The sequence below is a fragment of the Lepisma saccharinum genome, chromosome 25 (genome assembly GCF_977018435.1).
Source record: "Lepisma saccharinum chromosome 25, izLepSacc3.1, whole genome shotgun sequence".
Lineage (NCBI taxonomy): Eukaryota > Metazoa > Arthropoda > Insecta > Zygentoma > Lepismatidae > Lepisma > Lepisma saccharinum.
In genome coordinates, this window is record NC_139253.1 from 35,922,159 (window position 1) to 35,938,146 (window position 15,988).

Below are 15,988 nucleotides of genomic sequence, written 5' to 3' on the forward strand. Positions count from 1 at the left end.
CGTGAGTGGGGGTGATGTGATTAGCATCACACCCCTGACCACCTTTACCCCCCAGGATTTTCCCCAGGTATAGTGGAACCACGAACAAAACAACCTGCGCAGACCCGCGACTCCTGTGCACAGTACCCCCACGAGTAGGGGAGGGGGAGAGTGGACCATGATTCCTTATGGTCAGAGGTGGAGGGAAGAAGGGAAAGCTGCGCGGGAACTTTTCGTCCCAAGGTTTTTTTCCTTGTGGTCGATCTATACCCATGTCATTCGATGCTGGGTGGGCACCGGGGCCGCTTCCAACATTAGAAAAGTTCCCAGATTTGAAACAGCCAGGGATCGAACCCGGGACCTTTAGCATGGTAGTCAGACGCGTTACCGACTGAGCCACCGTGGCTATTTTCCTGACTCCAAACTGTGCAATAAATTGTCGCTGGCACGCCACTATGGACTCATTTTCCAGTACGTGCAAACGAGAACAACATGCAGTTCTACTGAGTACTGACTCATACTATACTGTAATCAGGAACCACTGATTTTAAGCACAAACTTTCAAACCGAACCCAAACAAACACGAACCACTTTTAGGTGTGTCACAGCGGCAGGGTCAAGATCTCAGACTGAAAGCACACGTCCGTACAATTGGCATTTAACGACAGAATTGCCCAGATGCACGTGCATGCCCGCTCAAGGACTAGAGAGAATGGCGCTATCTCAAATGACATCACCATGCTTCTCATACACCAAGGTATGTCCATAGCAAATTTCATTACATTATGACAAATAGTGTGATTTTTATAAGCAAAAATCAGGGGCTGAGAGCAAGTGAAACATCCTGTATAATTACCTCCAGTGCTTATAAGAACATTGCGAAGAACTTCGACGGAAACTATTGATCAATATACTGTTTTTCATTTTAGGAATGTCCCATTGCAAATTTAAACTAGTGAAGTTAGTCAACACAAAATTCAAAAGCAAATACAAAGTAAAGAAATTTGTATGTATTGTTCTGCCTCCACTTAATATTGGCACTGTTTTTACACTAAAAACAGCTACAAATATGTATCAGACATGCACATTTTCAAAATTTTCTTATGCAGACACCTGATTGAACATCTACACTTCATTTCTGAACACACCTAGAACACACTGAACATATTCCGACTACAGTTTGTTAACATGTAGCAGAATTTGTGCTCCACTGTTATTTAAAAAGAAAATTATAAAATATTTGCAAGAATGATTGTTTACAGTATAAATTATACATATAAATGATAGAAACATTATGTATTTATAGCTATTTCAGAACACTAGTTACACTTTAATTGTACTTAAATCTACTGACATTGAAGGTAATATGGAAGTAAGACCACTTACAGCTATATTAGGAACATAAGATGTCAAAATGTGTATAGGTACATTGAAAATTCGCAACAAATTAAGAAAGAGGTTACTGCATATGTATATTCGGTATAAACTACTACCTGCATAAAATTTAAGTAAATCCTTTGTACTGCTTATAATATAATATAAAGTTTTATATTTTGCTCATTAATTTTACCAATTCCATTTTTGGTTCACCAACACATGTGCAGCAATAGGCATAAATAAAAGTTCAACAAGTACATATATCAAAAAATTGGCAAGCAATTACAGTTAATATTTATGAAATGACCAGCAAACTATAAAATGTATTCCAGCAAGACTATCATGATAATTTATGTATTTCATAAATACATATTGAACACGTTGAACAAGTAGAGGCAGTTTCTTGCATTTTTATTTTTTATTGATTATGAGGATAATTATGTTCAGATGTGCAGGAATTATAGTTTCTAGCCACATCCACTAAAAACTAAGCAGACCTGTGTAATCACTCCACTTTTGAGCTTTAGAGAAAAAATAACTAATTGTAAACAGTTCTTATACATTTCAAATTTTGTACAAATATTAACAGAACTTTCCTTGTCATTGCATATTTATTGAACAACTCTAAATTATGTTTCTTTGCAGAGAATTTGAGCTTTTTAATGAAATTGCATCCTTTATCTGCAGATAGTATAAAATTGGGTATTAATAATTACTTACCGTTATTACTTTGGTCAGAAACATTAGATCATTGGCACTTATTTTACTATGCTACCACCATTTTCCAGGGTATACAAACTTCAAATATTTTAGAACATATGAAAAAAAAAGTTTCACAAAATAAAATTAATTGATTAATGGGTTTGCTATTGGTTAATCTCTTGACTATATGCATTTGAAATACTACAAATTTAGCTCTACTTTCCTAGTTTGAGTCTGAAGACTAAATCACAGAAACTTATGAGAGATTAATGTAATAAATTTTCATTTTCAAGTATGTAGTACTGTAATAATTGTTCACATGACCACGGTAAACACGAAACAAAATATACAGTAAAACAACTCTTATATTAATTCAATTTTTGTCAAAAGTAGAAAGGCAAAGAGACTTGTTTTTTCACAAAAGAGTATCAATTTCAACTACACATTACAGAAGAGTTATTATATCCTTGTGTGTGTGTGTGTGTGTTATAGTGGATAAAAGGAAGGAGGGTCACAAGAGCTACATAACAAGTAAAAGGAAAGAGTAAATGCTTACCAGACACTAGAAAAACTATGGAACACGTTAGAAGGCAATTTAAAATTGTCACTTTTCAGTTAAAAAAAAAAAGATTTCTTAATGAATTGTTAAATGCAACTTTTACTACATGTTTTAACAAGTACTTCTCAAAGGGGTATTTTTTTCTAAAACTTTAAGGGTGTCAAAATATATTTATCACACAGTCAAACTTTTGAAATTATAGGGACAGTGACAGTGACCTCCAAAACTTTGTTCATTAATTGCTTTCGTTTCCCCATTGTTCTCTAGCAGGACATACTTTTATTTTATTTTTGGGCACTGAGTGAATGAAAATAAATTTCACTATTAAGTTTGGGAGTGCAGTCCATAGACTTGTAACTTACATGATTTATCTTTGTTCAACTGAAACACGTATTTTCCTAATTAATACTATGTGACGCTCAAAATGTAGGACATTATGATCTTTTTCAAATTCCTCCTGGACACCAGACATAAGGTTAAAATATAGGCCACGTCTGGGAAAACCTAACGTCTGGTAACCCTAATCAAAAATGTAGAATTGGTTGGTTGATTTGGTGTTTTAAATCCACTTTATGCACAGTAAGGCTAATCCGGACTGGACCAGTTTTTTTAAAGTGGATCCAAACCACTATGTGTGCTTCCACCGGGTATCGAACCCGGGACCCCTTGATTACAAGGTGATGACGCTACCACTGCGCCATCGAGGAGACCCTAAAGATGTAGAATTACAGGGTGGGGGGGGGGAGAAACTGTTCTTTCACCAAACTCACCGAAAACTGTGAGTGGTGGAGTGAGGTGGGGACAGGGGGGATGTGGTTGCACTTATGGCTGATTTGTAGGCCCTCTCCTAACTTTTGCCTACTGAGGTGTTGGCAGATTTGGGTAAGAGATGGATGAGGCATGGACGGCGACAGTGAACTCCAGGTTATGGGTGGTTGTTGATTCTGAGGTTGAGGGCAGTGGATGTTTCTCCAAGGTAAAACCAACCACAGATGTTGCAGGTGAGGATGTAGATTAGGTTCAAGATGTGGCAGGTCCCTTTGGGGTGGAGGGTGAATTAGCCAGTCGCTGTGTGAATCTGGAGGATGCGAGAGGTGGAGAGAATGGGGCATGTTTTGCACATAGGACGGTTGCATTTGTGAGTGGGGGATGTTGTGGATCAGGATGTTTTGGAGGTTGGAGGTGTATCAAATTGTGGACTTGTTGCGAAAGATGTTTCTGGTCTCTGGGTCACTGTGGAGAATGAGGAGGAGGGAGTGTAGGGTGTGTCTGATTTTGTTGAGTTGGGGGTTGTAGTTCTGTCGGGAGGTGGGTGAAGTGTTAAGGCAGTGTTCCCTAAGGACTTAGGTGTGGAATAGGTGGGACCTGGGGAAGTGTAGGTATTGCATGTGGTTGGTGGGTTTGATGTGGATTGATGTTTTCAAATCACCTTCCTCAATGTGCACATCTTCTATCCAGACCTGGCAACGGTGCACGTCTCTAACTTACATTTTTGCCTTTTCTTCTACCACTGATGCAACTCGCACCCGTGAAAATTTGAGTTTTTCTAGGGTCTGGTGAGTGTCTCCTCTTTCTTTTTTACTTGTTTATATATTGTATATGTACAGAAATAGTTTTCACATATTTATGAAAAGGAATAAAGTTTTGAGATTTTAAATCATTACAAGAAAACAGACTTCAAAACCACATTCAATAGGGTTTTTACCTTTCAGGAGACCAGTACAGCACTTTGCTCCTTAAATTTGCTAAGATGTTTATATGAATATAAGAAAGTAAATGTAGATTTTAGATTCACCAAATCCATAATATAAATTATACAATCGCTAACTGATCAGCAACAAATGAATTCAAGTAGATAGATTTAACTATTTCTATGGATAATTTTTTCAAACTTCTCTACTTGATGCAACCTGCTCTATCTACAATTGATATGTTACAACTACTAGAGCTGAACAATTTTTTTACTAATACTAATACCTGAGCTATTTAAAACGAATTTCAATAGTTACAAGTGATAGAAAAGGACTAGTACATTGTGAATGTAGCTGGCCTCCGTAGTTCAGTAAATACCATTACACTGTGCACCATGTAAGTTCCCAGGTTTAATTCCTGGCCTGATGATGGGTGTTCCTTTGTGCATCATCTTCATCAATTTCATGTAAACATCAGTCATCATCACCATGATTCACCAAAAGTGGCAGAAAACAACGACAAAATAAAGAATAACAGATCTGAACATTCAGATATCTCATCTTAACTGGAATGACATGCTAATAAAAATAATTAACATTTATAAATACAAACACTGAAGTTGAAAAGCTTCTTTGGTCTTGTGTACATTAATAACCACATTCATTTATCACGTTCTCTGCATGTAAATAAAAGGCAGTATATTATTTCACAATCTTAGAACCACACCTATTTTACCATTACTATTATAAATTTCACAAGAAAATAAAAAAAAAATGTTTGATCTCTTCATCATTCATAACTTCTATTGCTTGCACAAATACACACAATTGAATTATTATTACTATTATTCTCCCACTGTTGATCTCTGAATGAAATAGCTATCCCTGTAATGCACACTTTATGAAACTTTTAAATATTTGAACGCAAGTATAGTTGAGATATCAAATAGAAAGGAATGAATTCATGAGAAAACTACAAAAGATATTCTCCAATTATTGTAAGAAATCTTTCTAATATATGATAAAAATGTTCAGTATAAAGCCTTTTTTTTTTATCAGAACTACAAATATACTTAATAAATATCTTACTAACATGGTACAAATCTACTTCACATCATTTCAATCATAAAATGTTTCAATTGATTTTATTTGATTGCATATATAATCATTATGTAATGATACTTTACTAATTTATCATGTTTAAGAAAATGACTGAACAAACACAAGAAGTGTTGAGAACACATTGGAAATCTGTAAAACTTGTTGTTCAGAGTTATTCAAATAGAATGGTATCCAAAGAAAGGCCTGTTGAGAGTGTGGTAAACGATAGTAATCGACCATTCATGGAAGAAATACATAAAAGTACTTAAGTTCTGTGTATATATGTATGGGTAACAGCTGCGTGAGGCACTTTTTTTTTTTAATCCGTGGCACAACAGACCTTGATCACCAGGGCCATGGGCATCGCCATAAATTTTTGCAGGGGGGAGGGGAGGGGGGTCGGACAAATGATTTAAAAAAATAGTAAGTATTATTACCACGGTTATAAATGTTATTATACAATAATTATTATTATTATTATATAAATGGGGAGACTCGATCCACCAAAGAGTTAATACCAGCACGACTATTTTCCATTATTTATTTTGCATTTTATGCAGTTAGTATCTGAAAAGCATTTTGATATCAACTTTTGCACATCTTGTTCAAAAAAAGGTTTTAAATGTTAGGGGGATTTTTTTTTTCATGAAGTTTGTTGTGTGACCTCTCACCTACAACTGTCAATATTAGAATTTTGAAAACTGTCGAACCATTTGTTCTTTGGATGAAATGGTAGAACATAACCTTGTTGCTGTACTTTTCACTCAATGTTTTCGATCAAATGCAAACTTTCGGCTTTCTTGTGCCTTTAAATGAACTATGTCAATTTCCAGGGAGGTCCACCAACACGTTCGACACCCCCCCCCCCCCCCTTCCCGATGACCATGACCAGGGCCTACCTACAAACTGACGGCCTCACTCCCACATGCCTTAGCAGAAGTGGGCGACCATCCAACCAGTTACAGGGTGATGTGTGGTCAGCACAACAAACCCCCAGTCGTTGTTGTAGGTTATGCTACTCATTCGTAGCTCCCCAATTTCCTCACAATGCTAGGTGGGCATCGGTCCCTTTCACTGGCCAAAATCTCAGGAGAGAAGTTTTCACACTTCCCTCTAGGAGCCTCGAACCAGTATGTCTCAAAGCCTGATGCATACCGCATAGCCACAGTTTGAGACTGTTTGAGGCATTGGGTATACATAATGGCTACATTGAAGCAGGAAAAGGCATTTTTCATGATGGAATTTGAACAAGAGATGTCGTGAAAGTGTAGTGACACTCGTGGAAATGCATTGCATGTTGAGTGAAACAGTTCAAATTTGCTGGGGGCTGTTTGTGGCCCCTGGGCAATATTCAACAACTACTGTCTTGACATATGCCATTTGATCACTAGCAATTATAGATTACTTTAATATAATCCATTGTATGTAATAAATTGTACCTCTCTTTTTAATTTAGATTCCACACTGAATACTTGTAACGTGCATGTAAAACTTTGAGAGTTCTGCCAATTCATGTCATGTCGATTGTGGTACATCGGTTCACATCTAAATAAATCAGCTTTACTTGTGAACCATCCTTTTTTAATAACTCTATATATTTTAATTGTGATCACTTACTTAATTATTATTATTGTACATTTTGAAAGATGTGTAAAGAAATATATAATAATTTTACCTTACTGTCTGATAATCAGATTAGCTAATGCCTGAATGAAAGACATACGTAATATTCTGACATGATTTTTTTTTTTTTAATACAGCAAAATATTGAACATTCTGTGTTGGCATAAATGTAACCCAAGAGCAACTGTATCTAGTGAATACATTTGGGTCAAAATAACAAAAGAAGACACAGACACTCAAGAACTTGAATTTCATTTGTGTGCCAATAAACACTCAGGGAACAGAGACTAATGTGAAGACAGCATCAAAAAGCACTACTTGTGGTATCACTGTATCTACTAGGTCATTCAAATATGATGGGGACTGATTTTTTTTCAAACACCTTGCCATGCGCAGCAGTTATGCATCCTTGGGAGAATAGAGCCACAACCCCCACCCTCCCTCCCATGCAGGTTAGAACCTGCTCAGAAAGTGCCACGGAGCGTGGAACAATGCATTGTGAGCAGAGACTCAAACAACAGTATGGGGAAGAGTGTCTCTCATGAACCTGTGTGTTTCACTGGTGTAAGTACTTCAGAGAGGGAAGAGAACACGTGGAGAATGAACTGCATGATCGAGGGTTCTGCCAGACCCAAGAAAGCACGGAGGACCCGTTTGGTAGAAAAGTGATGGCAACGTTTTTTTGGGACTGGCAGGGAATTATCCATGTAGACTTTCTTACAGATGCCAGAACAGTCACTGCAGCTTATTACTCAGAACTCCTGACCACAGAAGTGAAGGAAAAGATCCGATCCACGCGGAAGAGAGGCGGAAAGTCCTTCAAGACAATGCACGGCCTCATACAGCCAATAATAACAATGGCAACCCTCAGCAAATTGAAATGGGACCTTCTGCCACAGCTGCCATACAGTCCTGATTTGGTCCCAAGTGATTTCTACCTGTTTGGAAGGCTTAAATCAGACTTGGAAGGCATGCAGTTTGCAGATAACGACGCCATCATCAGCAGTGTTCAGGAGTGGATACGCAGCCAACCGAAAAACTTTTATGAAAAGGGCATTAAATGTATGGAAAAAAAGGAAGGACTCTGGAGGGGAGTACTTTGAAAGGTGAAATGTGCAAATAAGTATTTGACAATAAAGGATTTGGTATAAAAAAAAAAAAAAAAAAAAAAATCAGTCCCGGCCATATTTGAATGACCTAGTACATTGTACAGTGTTTTGCACGAAAAACCAGCCTGCCTCATCTTGTCAGACATTCTTAAACTATTGTTTCTTCTACATTCTCCCATTCCACCACTCTCCCCATCTGATCATGTTATGTCACCCCTCCCACCGTATCTGTGTCTGTTCTTGTTTTTGAAGCATATTAATTTAGGAGAAAGTTTTGTTTCAGACCAAGTGATTATGAGGCAGGCTGGTTTTTCATGCTCAACGCTGTATTACAGCATCTGGCACAATCTTTTGTGCAATAACGAATGCTTTTATAACCTCTTGTTCGGTGATATTTGATATATTGGAGATAAAATTTTATGGTCTGTACATAGACGTATGCAAAATTTTTTTCCAGGGGATGCCATTACCCCGTGCCTTCAAAAACCACTCCTTCGGTGTGAAGTCATCCTGTTTCAGTAATGCCCTTGTAATAATTAATACAAATTACTGACTCGTACTTCCAGGCTGATATTCATTTTCTGGGGAGAGGGGGTGGCATGGTCTACCCTTCCGGACATTCGTGGGCTGGGTTCCTATTGTGTAATGATTTTTACAAATTGCACAGGTTGACAATGCATTTATAATACTGGGAAGAAGTGTGGGAGTAAGTTGAAAGTTTGGAGAAACAAATCTGCACCTTTTTTTCAAGTTGCAGAAACCATTAATATGTGAGAAATTGTCATGAAAAGTAGATTGCAGAAGTCATCATGCTTGTAAATCTTTGCTGTCTGAAGCATTTGGGAGGTGGAAATCCTACAAAGGTCAAACCTAACCTTCACCGAATTTATAAAGAATAACACAGTAAGGATATAGGACCATTACTGAATTGGAACCTAAGCTTTAGACCTACATTACTCCTAAAGTATGCACCACTGCTAGTATAAATGTGGTCACCTTCAAAAGTAGAGTTGAAAATCTTGTCATTCATATGACCATGCCATATTAATTATTTTGCGTAACCCTCAGATATTTACACTGTTGTCAACACAGAATATGAATATTTGTCAAAAATATTTGAATGGCGGTTCTTGGTTGAACCAAAAGAAAAAAAATAAGGACAATAAGATCAAATTATTATTAATATTCCTTTCTTAACAGTATACAATTAATGCATTTTGTACTTATATCTCTCTCCATAAAAGAACTTATTCGTACTAGTGAATCTTGATTATTGACAAGCTCATGCAATAGTCATTTTACACAACGTTAACAGATATCATATTTTAGTTGCTTTGGCACCGTAATTATTTCAGTGTATGTGCGGTCGTGAGAAAAAAGCAAAGTTGAGTAACATTACTAGCAGCAAATCACATACCATAGGGTCTTCTCACAGAGCAAGCTGACTAGATCAATTACTGAATGATTTTTTTTCTTTTTGTTTGAAACTTTGGCAAAGCAATCTACTGTAAGAACACTTCATTTATGTCAAAATATTGTCACTTAACTTTCACACAAACTGTACTATCACAACAAAATCCACTTCATACCATAAATCCCACTCGCTGGCACCAAATAACATCCTAAAAAGAACTGACAATACATTTTTTTTAAAAAAATCAATGAGCATGAGCCAAACCTCAACATATAAATATCTTGAATTCTAATAATATTTTTATAAATATTATACAACTATTTTACAATTAGAAAGATACATATAAATATTTCTATACAGTACTATAATTTAACTCTCCTACATTGCACAATTCACTTAAGAATCACACATAAGAACATAGGATTACTACGTTCCATCAACATATAGTGCAACACAAGTTAATAAATTCAACAATTCATTATACAGAAGCTAGTTTTACAAACCCTGTTCCACAACTACAAGTTTTTTTATATATATATATATGTATATTCCTTACACTAAACTTTTAAATTTTCGCTGCAGAACATGCATGAGTTTAAAACAAGAATGTCCTGTGTGCCTGTTGTAATCTGTTGCAATGTAGAAATTTAATAAAAATCACAGCCAATCTTGGAAACAAAGAGATTGTGCTTTCATAATAATAGTAGCAATAATGACAATACTAATCAGTCATGCACACTTGAAAGAACACATTCTACGAACAGTCTGGAATGATATCAGTCATTTCAATTAGTTTAAATAAGTATGGTATAAAAATTTAAGCTACATAATACAAAACCTGATTTTTAAAAATTCTCATGGATATCACTGCTGCAAGGTTTAAACTTTTCCTAACTGTCATTTGAAATATCTGTTACGTTCGTAACCTCATGAGGATGGTTTAATTTTTGGTGTTCCTGTTGTTGCTTAATGAAAGCGCTAAGCCTATTCAGAAGGAATTGCTTGTCGTGTCCTTCAAGCATCAGTTGATTTTTCAATACACAAACCATGTGCTTGTTAGCTACTGACACAGCGTAAAAATAGTACAAAGCAAGTACGAGAACAATAAATGCAGGGACTGCAAAACCTGCAGTGCCGAAGAAAAATAATACTGATTGGATCCAGTCTGGAAGCTTTTCAAAAGTAAAGACAATCAGACTCCACACTGAGTCCCGATATCTGAATGGGCCGCATGACTTCGACGGAGACAACTCAGCAATCGAATATGCAACAGGAAGCACTGTAACTACGTACGATACCAGGAGGACAACCATAAAAAATGAACTAGACCTTGATGCTCGATACACTGTGGATGAGGGTGTACTGTTTACTAAACAAGCAAACTTCTTAATGTAGAATACAAAAAAACATTGAATGGTTGCCATAGCTGGGAGAAGAGGCGAATAAAAACTTCCCAGCCAGCACAAAGCCTGGCTGTAGACAACGTCGAGAACATGTTTTGACAATTCAAACTCTTGCTCGCAAATAAGTTTGGCCAATTTGCTACGGGAGTGCTTCGCAATCAACATTCGGGGCATGTTAATGATGAAGGTGATGACAATGGCTGTTACGAAGTCCAGGATTACAAGCTTGTATATCTGCTGCCCGACGTACGTCTCCCAGCATAATGGAGTGTTGCACTCCTTGCTGGCACATTCCCCAAGTTCCGCTTTACAAGCCACCGTTAAATAAAATGACCCCATAAGAACTGCAAGAGAAGCTAAGCGTAGAAATATCGTTCGGAATAAATTAACGCGGATTACAAAAGCAGGACTGTACTTCTCAAGGGTTACTAGAAACGAGAACAAGACTGGTAGGAATAAGTTAAGTCCGACGATGGTGAGAGACGGCAAGTACTCAAGTATCAATGTAACCAGCTGTTGCGAGAGTACAGTACCCTCTTTGTGATTTGGTAACTCTCTAATCTGGAACTTAAAAGTATAAAAAATTAATGCACCTGCACCTATCAGGATAATCAATACAATTATATTGACAATGATCCTGATAAAAACAAGCTTTAGTTTCTCTTCCTTTGATCTGCTCTGTCTCTCTTCTTCCAATCTTTCTGCTTCCAAGCATCCTTTTATCTCGTTAAACAGAGCCTTGTGCTTGATATTTGCTGCTTTTTCATTGTTGATACAGAAGTCCCATCCTCCAAAGACCAAATTGCAATACTGGTAGAATTGGCCTTCACCTTCCAACAAACGTTCTTTGAAACCTTCGGCTGCAGACTTCACTATTGCAACCAAGCTAAGAATAAAGTAGATAACGGTTGTTGCAATGTATGCAAGTGGCAAGTCGTAATATAGGTGTTTTTGAGCATCGATTGTGAATATATCGTAGGAATAGAAACCATAAAAGAGTAAAGTCTTCTCCATCCATCCAGTACCCTGTATTACATCTAAAACAACATTTTCGTCACTGGACTGATTGATGTACTTTGCTGTACAACATTCCACATCAGATGCATTCTGGGAATAGCACCCACTGGAATTGAAGTATGCACCTGAGCCTAAAGGCTCTAACAAAATGGTCGGAAGGACAATGAATGCAAACACAAGCAAAAATATTGTCAAGTTTAGAAACATTAGCCACTTCACAAACAAGAAATATGCCACGATCCCTGTGCCGAAATTGCCTTCAATCTTTTTCAGGCTGTGCTGCCAAAGTTCCAAGTTTGAGAATATCTCCTTCCACCTGCTTCTCATCTGCTGCCACATTTTTCTTCTCTGCCATTTAAATTGTTCAAATCCCTGTAGCCTTAATTTTGTGGCTCTCTAAAAGGTAAACAAAATAACTTCAGAATATTTACACTCCAACTTAAATATTTCAACATACCTTCAGAGTGTCCAGGTAAAAACTTGTGAAAACGAAAGCATCATAACTCTAACTATTGCAATTATTGTCTTGAATTGATTGATTAGAACTAAAATTGTGGGCACTTCAGCACTTAGGCTATTTGCACCAGTCACATTATAATGGATCCAGCCTCTTACCATAGCTGAAATCAATATCTGCCTCTCCTAACCTAGTGAAAAGCTGAGGCTGTAAAGGGGGCACTCAGCACATACGAGGAGGTATCAAAAAGTTTTGCCTGTTGAGGTATAATTTGTTTAATAATGGAAAGATTGAAACAATGAACATACATATAGTTTGGCTGTAGTGTCCTCTACTCAGAGTTACCCTTCCACACATTTGCCATCACGTTTGATGCATTTGTGCCAGTATTTTATCCAGCCCTCAAAACCAGTTTGGAAAAATTCCACAGAACACTCCCTGCCCCACCCTTTAGAGCTGTTTTAACCTCCTGACGACAACCACCACAGGGATGATGAGGTCATTCGAGAGGATAGACACATCACCATCCAGGAAATTTCTGATGTAGTGCACATGTCCTATGGGTCAGGACATGCAATGATTGAGAGTTTGGGATACCATAAGGTCCGAGCTAAGTCTGTGCTTCGTGGCATGAGATTCGATGACCTACAGGAGGTTAAAACATTTCTAAACGGTGGGGCAGGGAGTGTTCTGTGGAATTTTTCCAAACTGGTTTTGAGGATATTCATTGTTTCAATCTTTCCATTATTAAACAAATTATACCTCAACAGGCAAAACTTTTTGATTTTTGATACCCCCTCGTACATGAACAACACACAGTCCTACAGATGATTATACTGACATTTGGGTGATTTCTCAACAGGTCACCCCTTGCACCCCTTATTGTCTTGAAGTTTACAAAATAGAAAAGAGAAACTCAAGAACTTTGTTGGATGCAGTGGAAGCAAGAGTGTAGCATTCACATGCTTGTAGCAAGGCGAAGAAGGTGAATGCCCCTTACTCACACTTGAGTCTCGACTGGCTGAGGGAGAGAAGATGTGAACTTCACAGAAGAAGGCATAGCACATTTGATGTCTGGCTGAAATGCAGTTGATCAATCAAGAGCAATTTTCAGATGAACAAGACAGAACTTCTGCACTGGGAGCAGTCATTTCAGGAGAGAGGCAGTGCTGTCATAACAGAGGGAAAAAAGTATAGCTTCCCCATGATGATATGTATCAGGGTGAAGTACAGGGTCAGACAACTAAACTGGACAGTTTTTAATTACAAATAAAAACAAAACTCTTTCATGTGATGAACTCAATTTAATACATGTTGTACTACATCTCATAGCATTTTAGGGAAATAGCATGAGTGCAGTTTCATGCAGTTTCTTGACAGACACTTCATTTTTTGGATGACTCCTGAAAACAGAGACTCAAACTCGTTCAATGTTCTCAGGAGTTCAAACCATACGATGTCCAATATTCACTTTTCATTGCTGATGCCATCTCCTTGAAGTACCTTACCCACAGTAAAATGATATTCCGACTAGGAACATGCAGAGTACGGTGAATGTAGTTACCTCAAGCAACTTCTGTTCAGTGTTAATTTTAAAACAGTCAGATTCAGTTGCCGTGCCTCACAGGTGTGCTATTCATAAAATGAACCGTCTTTGTCAGGAAAATGCATGAAACTGCCACTCATGCTATTTTCGTAAAATGCTTTGAGATGTAGTACAACATGTATTCAATTTACTTTGTTGCATGAAAGAGTTTTGTTTTTATTTGCAATTAAAAACAGTCATGTTTAGTTGCTGGACCCTGTATTTTGTTTAAACAAATTGGATACAAAAAATCTGGGTTTGTCTTTCAGATTTCATGGCAGTAGTATCAGAAATATGATAATTTATTTTTCACTAGTTCTTTCCCCGACACCCTGTATTTTCACAATGGGCAAAACTTATGTCAACTTCATAAAGATTGACATGCAATTCTGTAACTTCTTACACATCCATTCACTCTTTCATACATGTAGAAATAAACAATCTATCTTGTTACCACCAAGTCTTAAAAATGACTGTCTGTTGAGTTACATTGGAATTTCCTTACAGAAGAACAAACATTTCAAATTAAGAAATGCATCAACAGGAACAGTACTACTAAAATTTGCAGATCCATGCATGTTATGTCAAACACCCATGTAAAAAGTACTTCTTGTGGTTGATATTTTGTTATTCACCTAAAGTTTCAACATATACACATTTCTCTCTCAAATTCATGATGAAAGTTGTGCGAATTACTCACAAATTTAATATAAATATATTAATAACTTACGTTTTGCGAGTATCTAGGTAACTCCTGCAACGTTTCTGGACGCAACTGCTCCCTTCCTCGGGCTGCTCAAGTTTAGGTTATGTATAAATCATAACAACGTCGACCTCTCCATAGGTACAGGATATAGGATTGGTAAAAAGGGGGTGGTGAAAAACTATAAAAATCTAAAACCCATTACAGGTGCACGTCATACTACCATGCTGTTTCCCCGATTAGAAACTGCTCCTTGGCCAGAACATGACAGGCATAAGACAACTGACAGCATCACTATTGTAGAAACTGATTTAAAAGTTTTAACATTCCAAGGAGCAGTTTCTAATCGGGGAAACAGCATGGTAGTGTGACATGCACCTGTAATGGGTTTTAGATTTTTTATAGTTTTTAACCACACACCTTTTACCAATCCTATATCCTGTACCTATGGAGAGGTCAATGTGGTTATGATTTATACATAAAATAAACATGAGCAGCCTGAGGAAGGGAGCAGTTGCATCCCGAAATGTCCCAGAAGTTACCTAGATACTCGCAAAACGTAAGTTATTAATATATTTATATTTTCTCTCTCAAGAATAAAAAATTAATGAAACATGTATTGGAAATTCCAAAACACAGGATTAGCACAACAATAGCACAAACCAATCCAGTAAACAATGGAAATTCAAGTATCAGCTGAGCTGTTTAAATTACATCAATTTCAGTACATTATGTTACTTGCATGTTCAAATCAAGTAAATCTACACCTAACAAAAACTAATTTTAATTCATGGCCAATGAACAAACTGAAAACATTTGCAATTACTTCTTCATGTTACCATCAAGTCTTTAAAGTGACTGACAGTTGAGTTATTAATGAATTTTCTTACAGAAGAAAGTGACAACACAGCATCAACAACAAAGAAACAAAAAAATTGTAGATTCAGAGAAGAAAACTGTCATGGGTCTTACCTGCAGTTTAGCTTTCAATTCTCTTTTTTGTGCCATATTCACAGGCATTGCCTTTATCTGCATTATTTCTTCCCATGTTCTCTCTTCATTTGATAGATTCTCTACACAAGGAAATAAACACAATAAATAACAGGAGATAAACAAGGAAATCTGCCCAAATACTCATTTACACAAGAACTGATAAGGATATCAGATCATATTGTTCTGAGTCAATGATAAGTTTTTCAAAATGTGATTGTGGTGAATTCTGTGACTGGCTTGATAAGACTTCAATACAGGTGGCACAAATGGCAAAG

At 36.9% G+C, this 15,988-nt stretch overlaps 2 protein-coding genes across 3 annotated transcripts in view; one reads left to right on the plus strand and one right to left on the minus strand.

The window, feature by feature from the left end:
- The first annotated feature begins 7,700 nt into the window (after positions 1-7,700).
- Positions 7,701-8,135, plus strand: LOC145978744 (histone-lysine N-methyltransferase SETMAR-like). The gene has a single exon (XM_083111552.1). It carries the CDS (start codon positions 7,701-7,703, stop codon positions 8,133-8,135), a length of 435 nt encoding a protein of 144 aa, XP_082967678.1.
- Positions 8,136-8,181: 46 nt separating this feature from the next.
- The window catches only part of LOC145979020 (transmembrane channel-like protein 7), a 44,917-nt gene continuing 37,110 nt past the window's right edge, over positions 8,182-15,988 (minus strand). For both annotated transcript variants that reach the window (XM_083112089.1, XM_083112088.1), the window contains exons 4-5: positions 15,693-15,793; positions 8,182-12,371 (exon numbers count right to left, since the gene is read on the minus strand). In XM_083112089.1, coding sequence (XP_082968215.1) covers positions 10,446-12,371; positions 15,693-15,793 — 2,027 coding nt within the window. In that variant the 3' untranslated portion in view covers positions 8,182-10,445. The remainder of the gene's footprint in view (positions 12,372-15,692; positions 15,794-15,988) is intronic.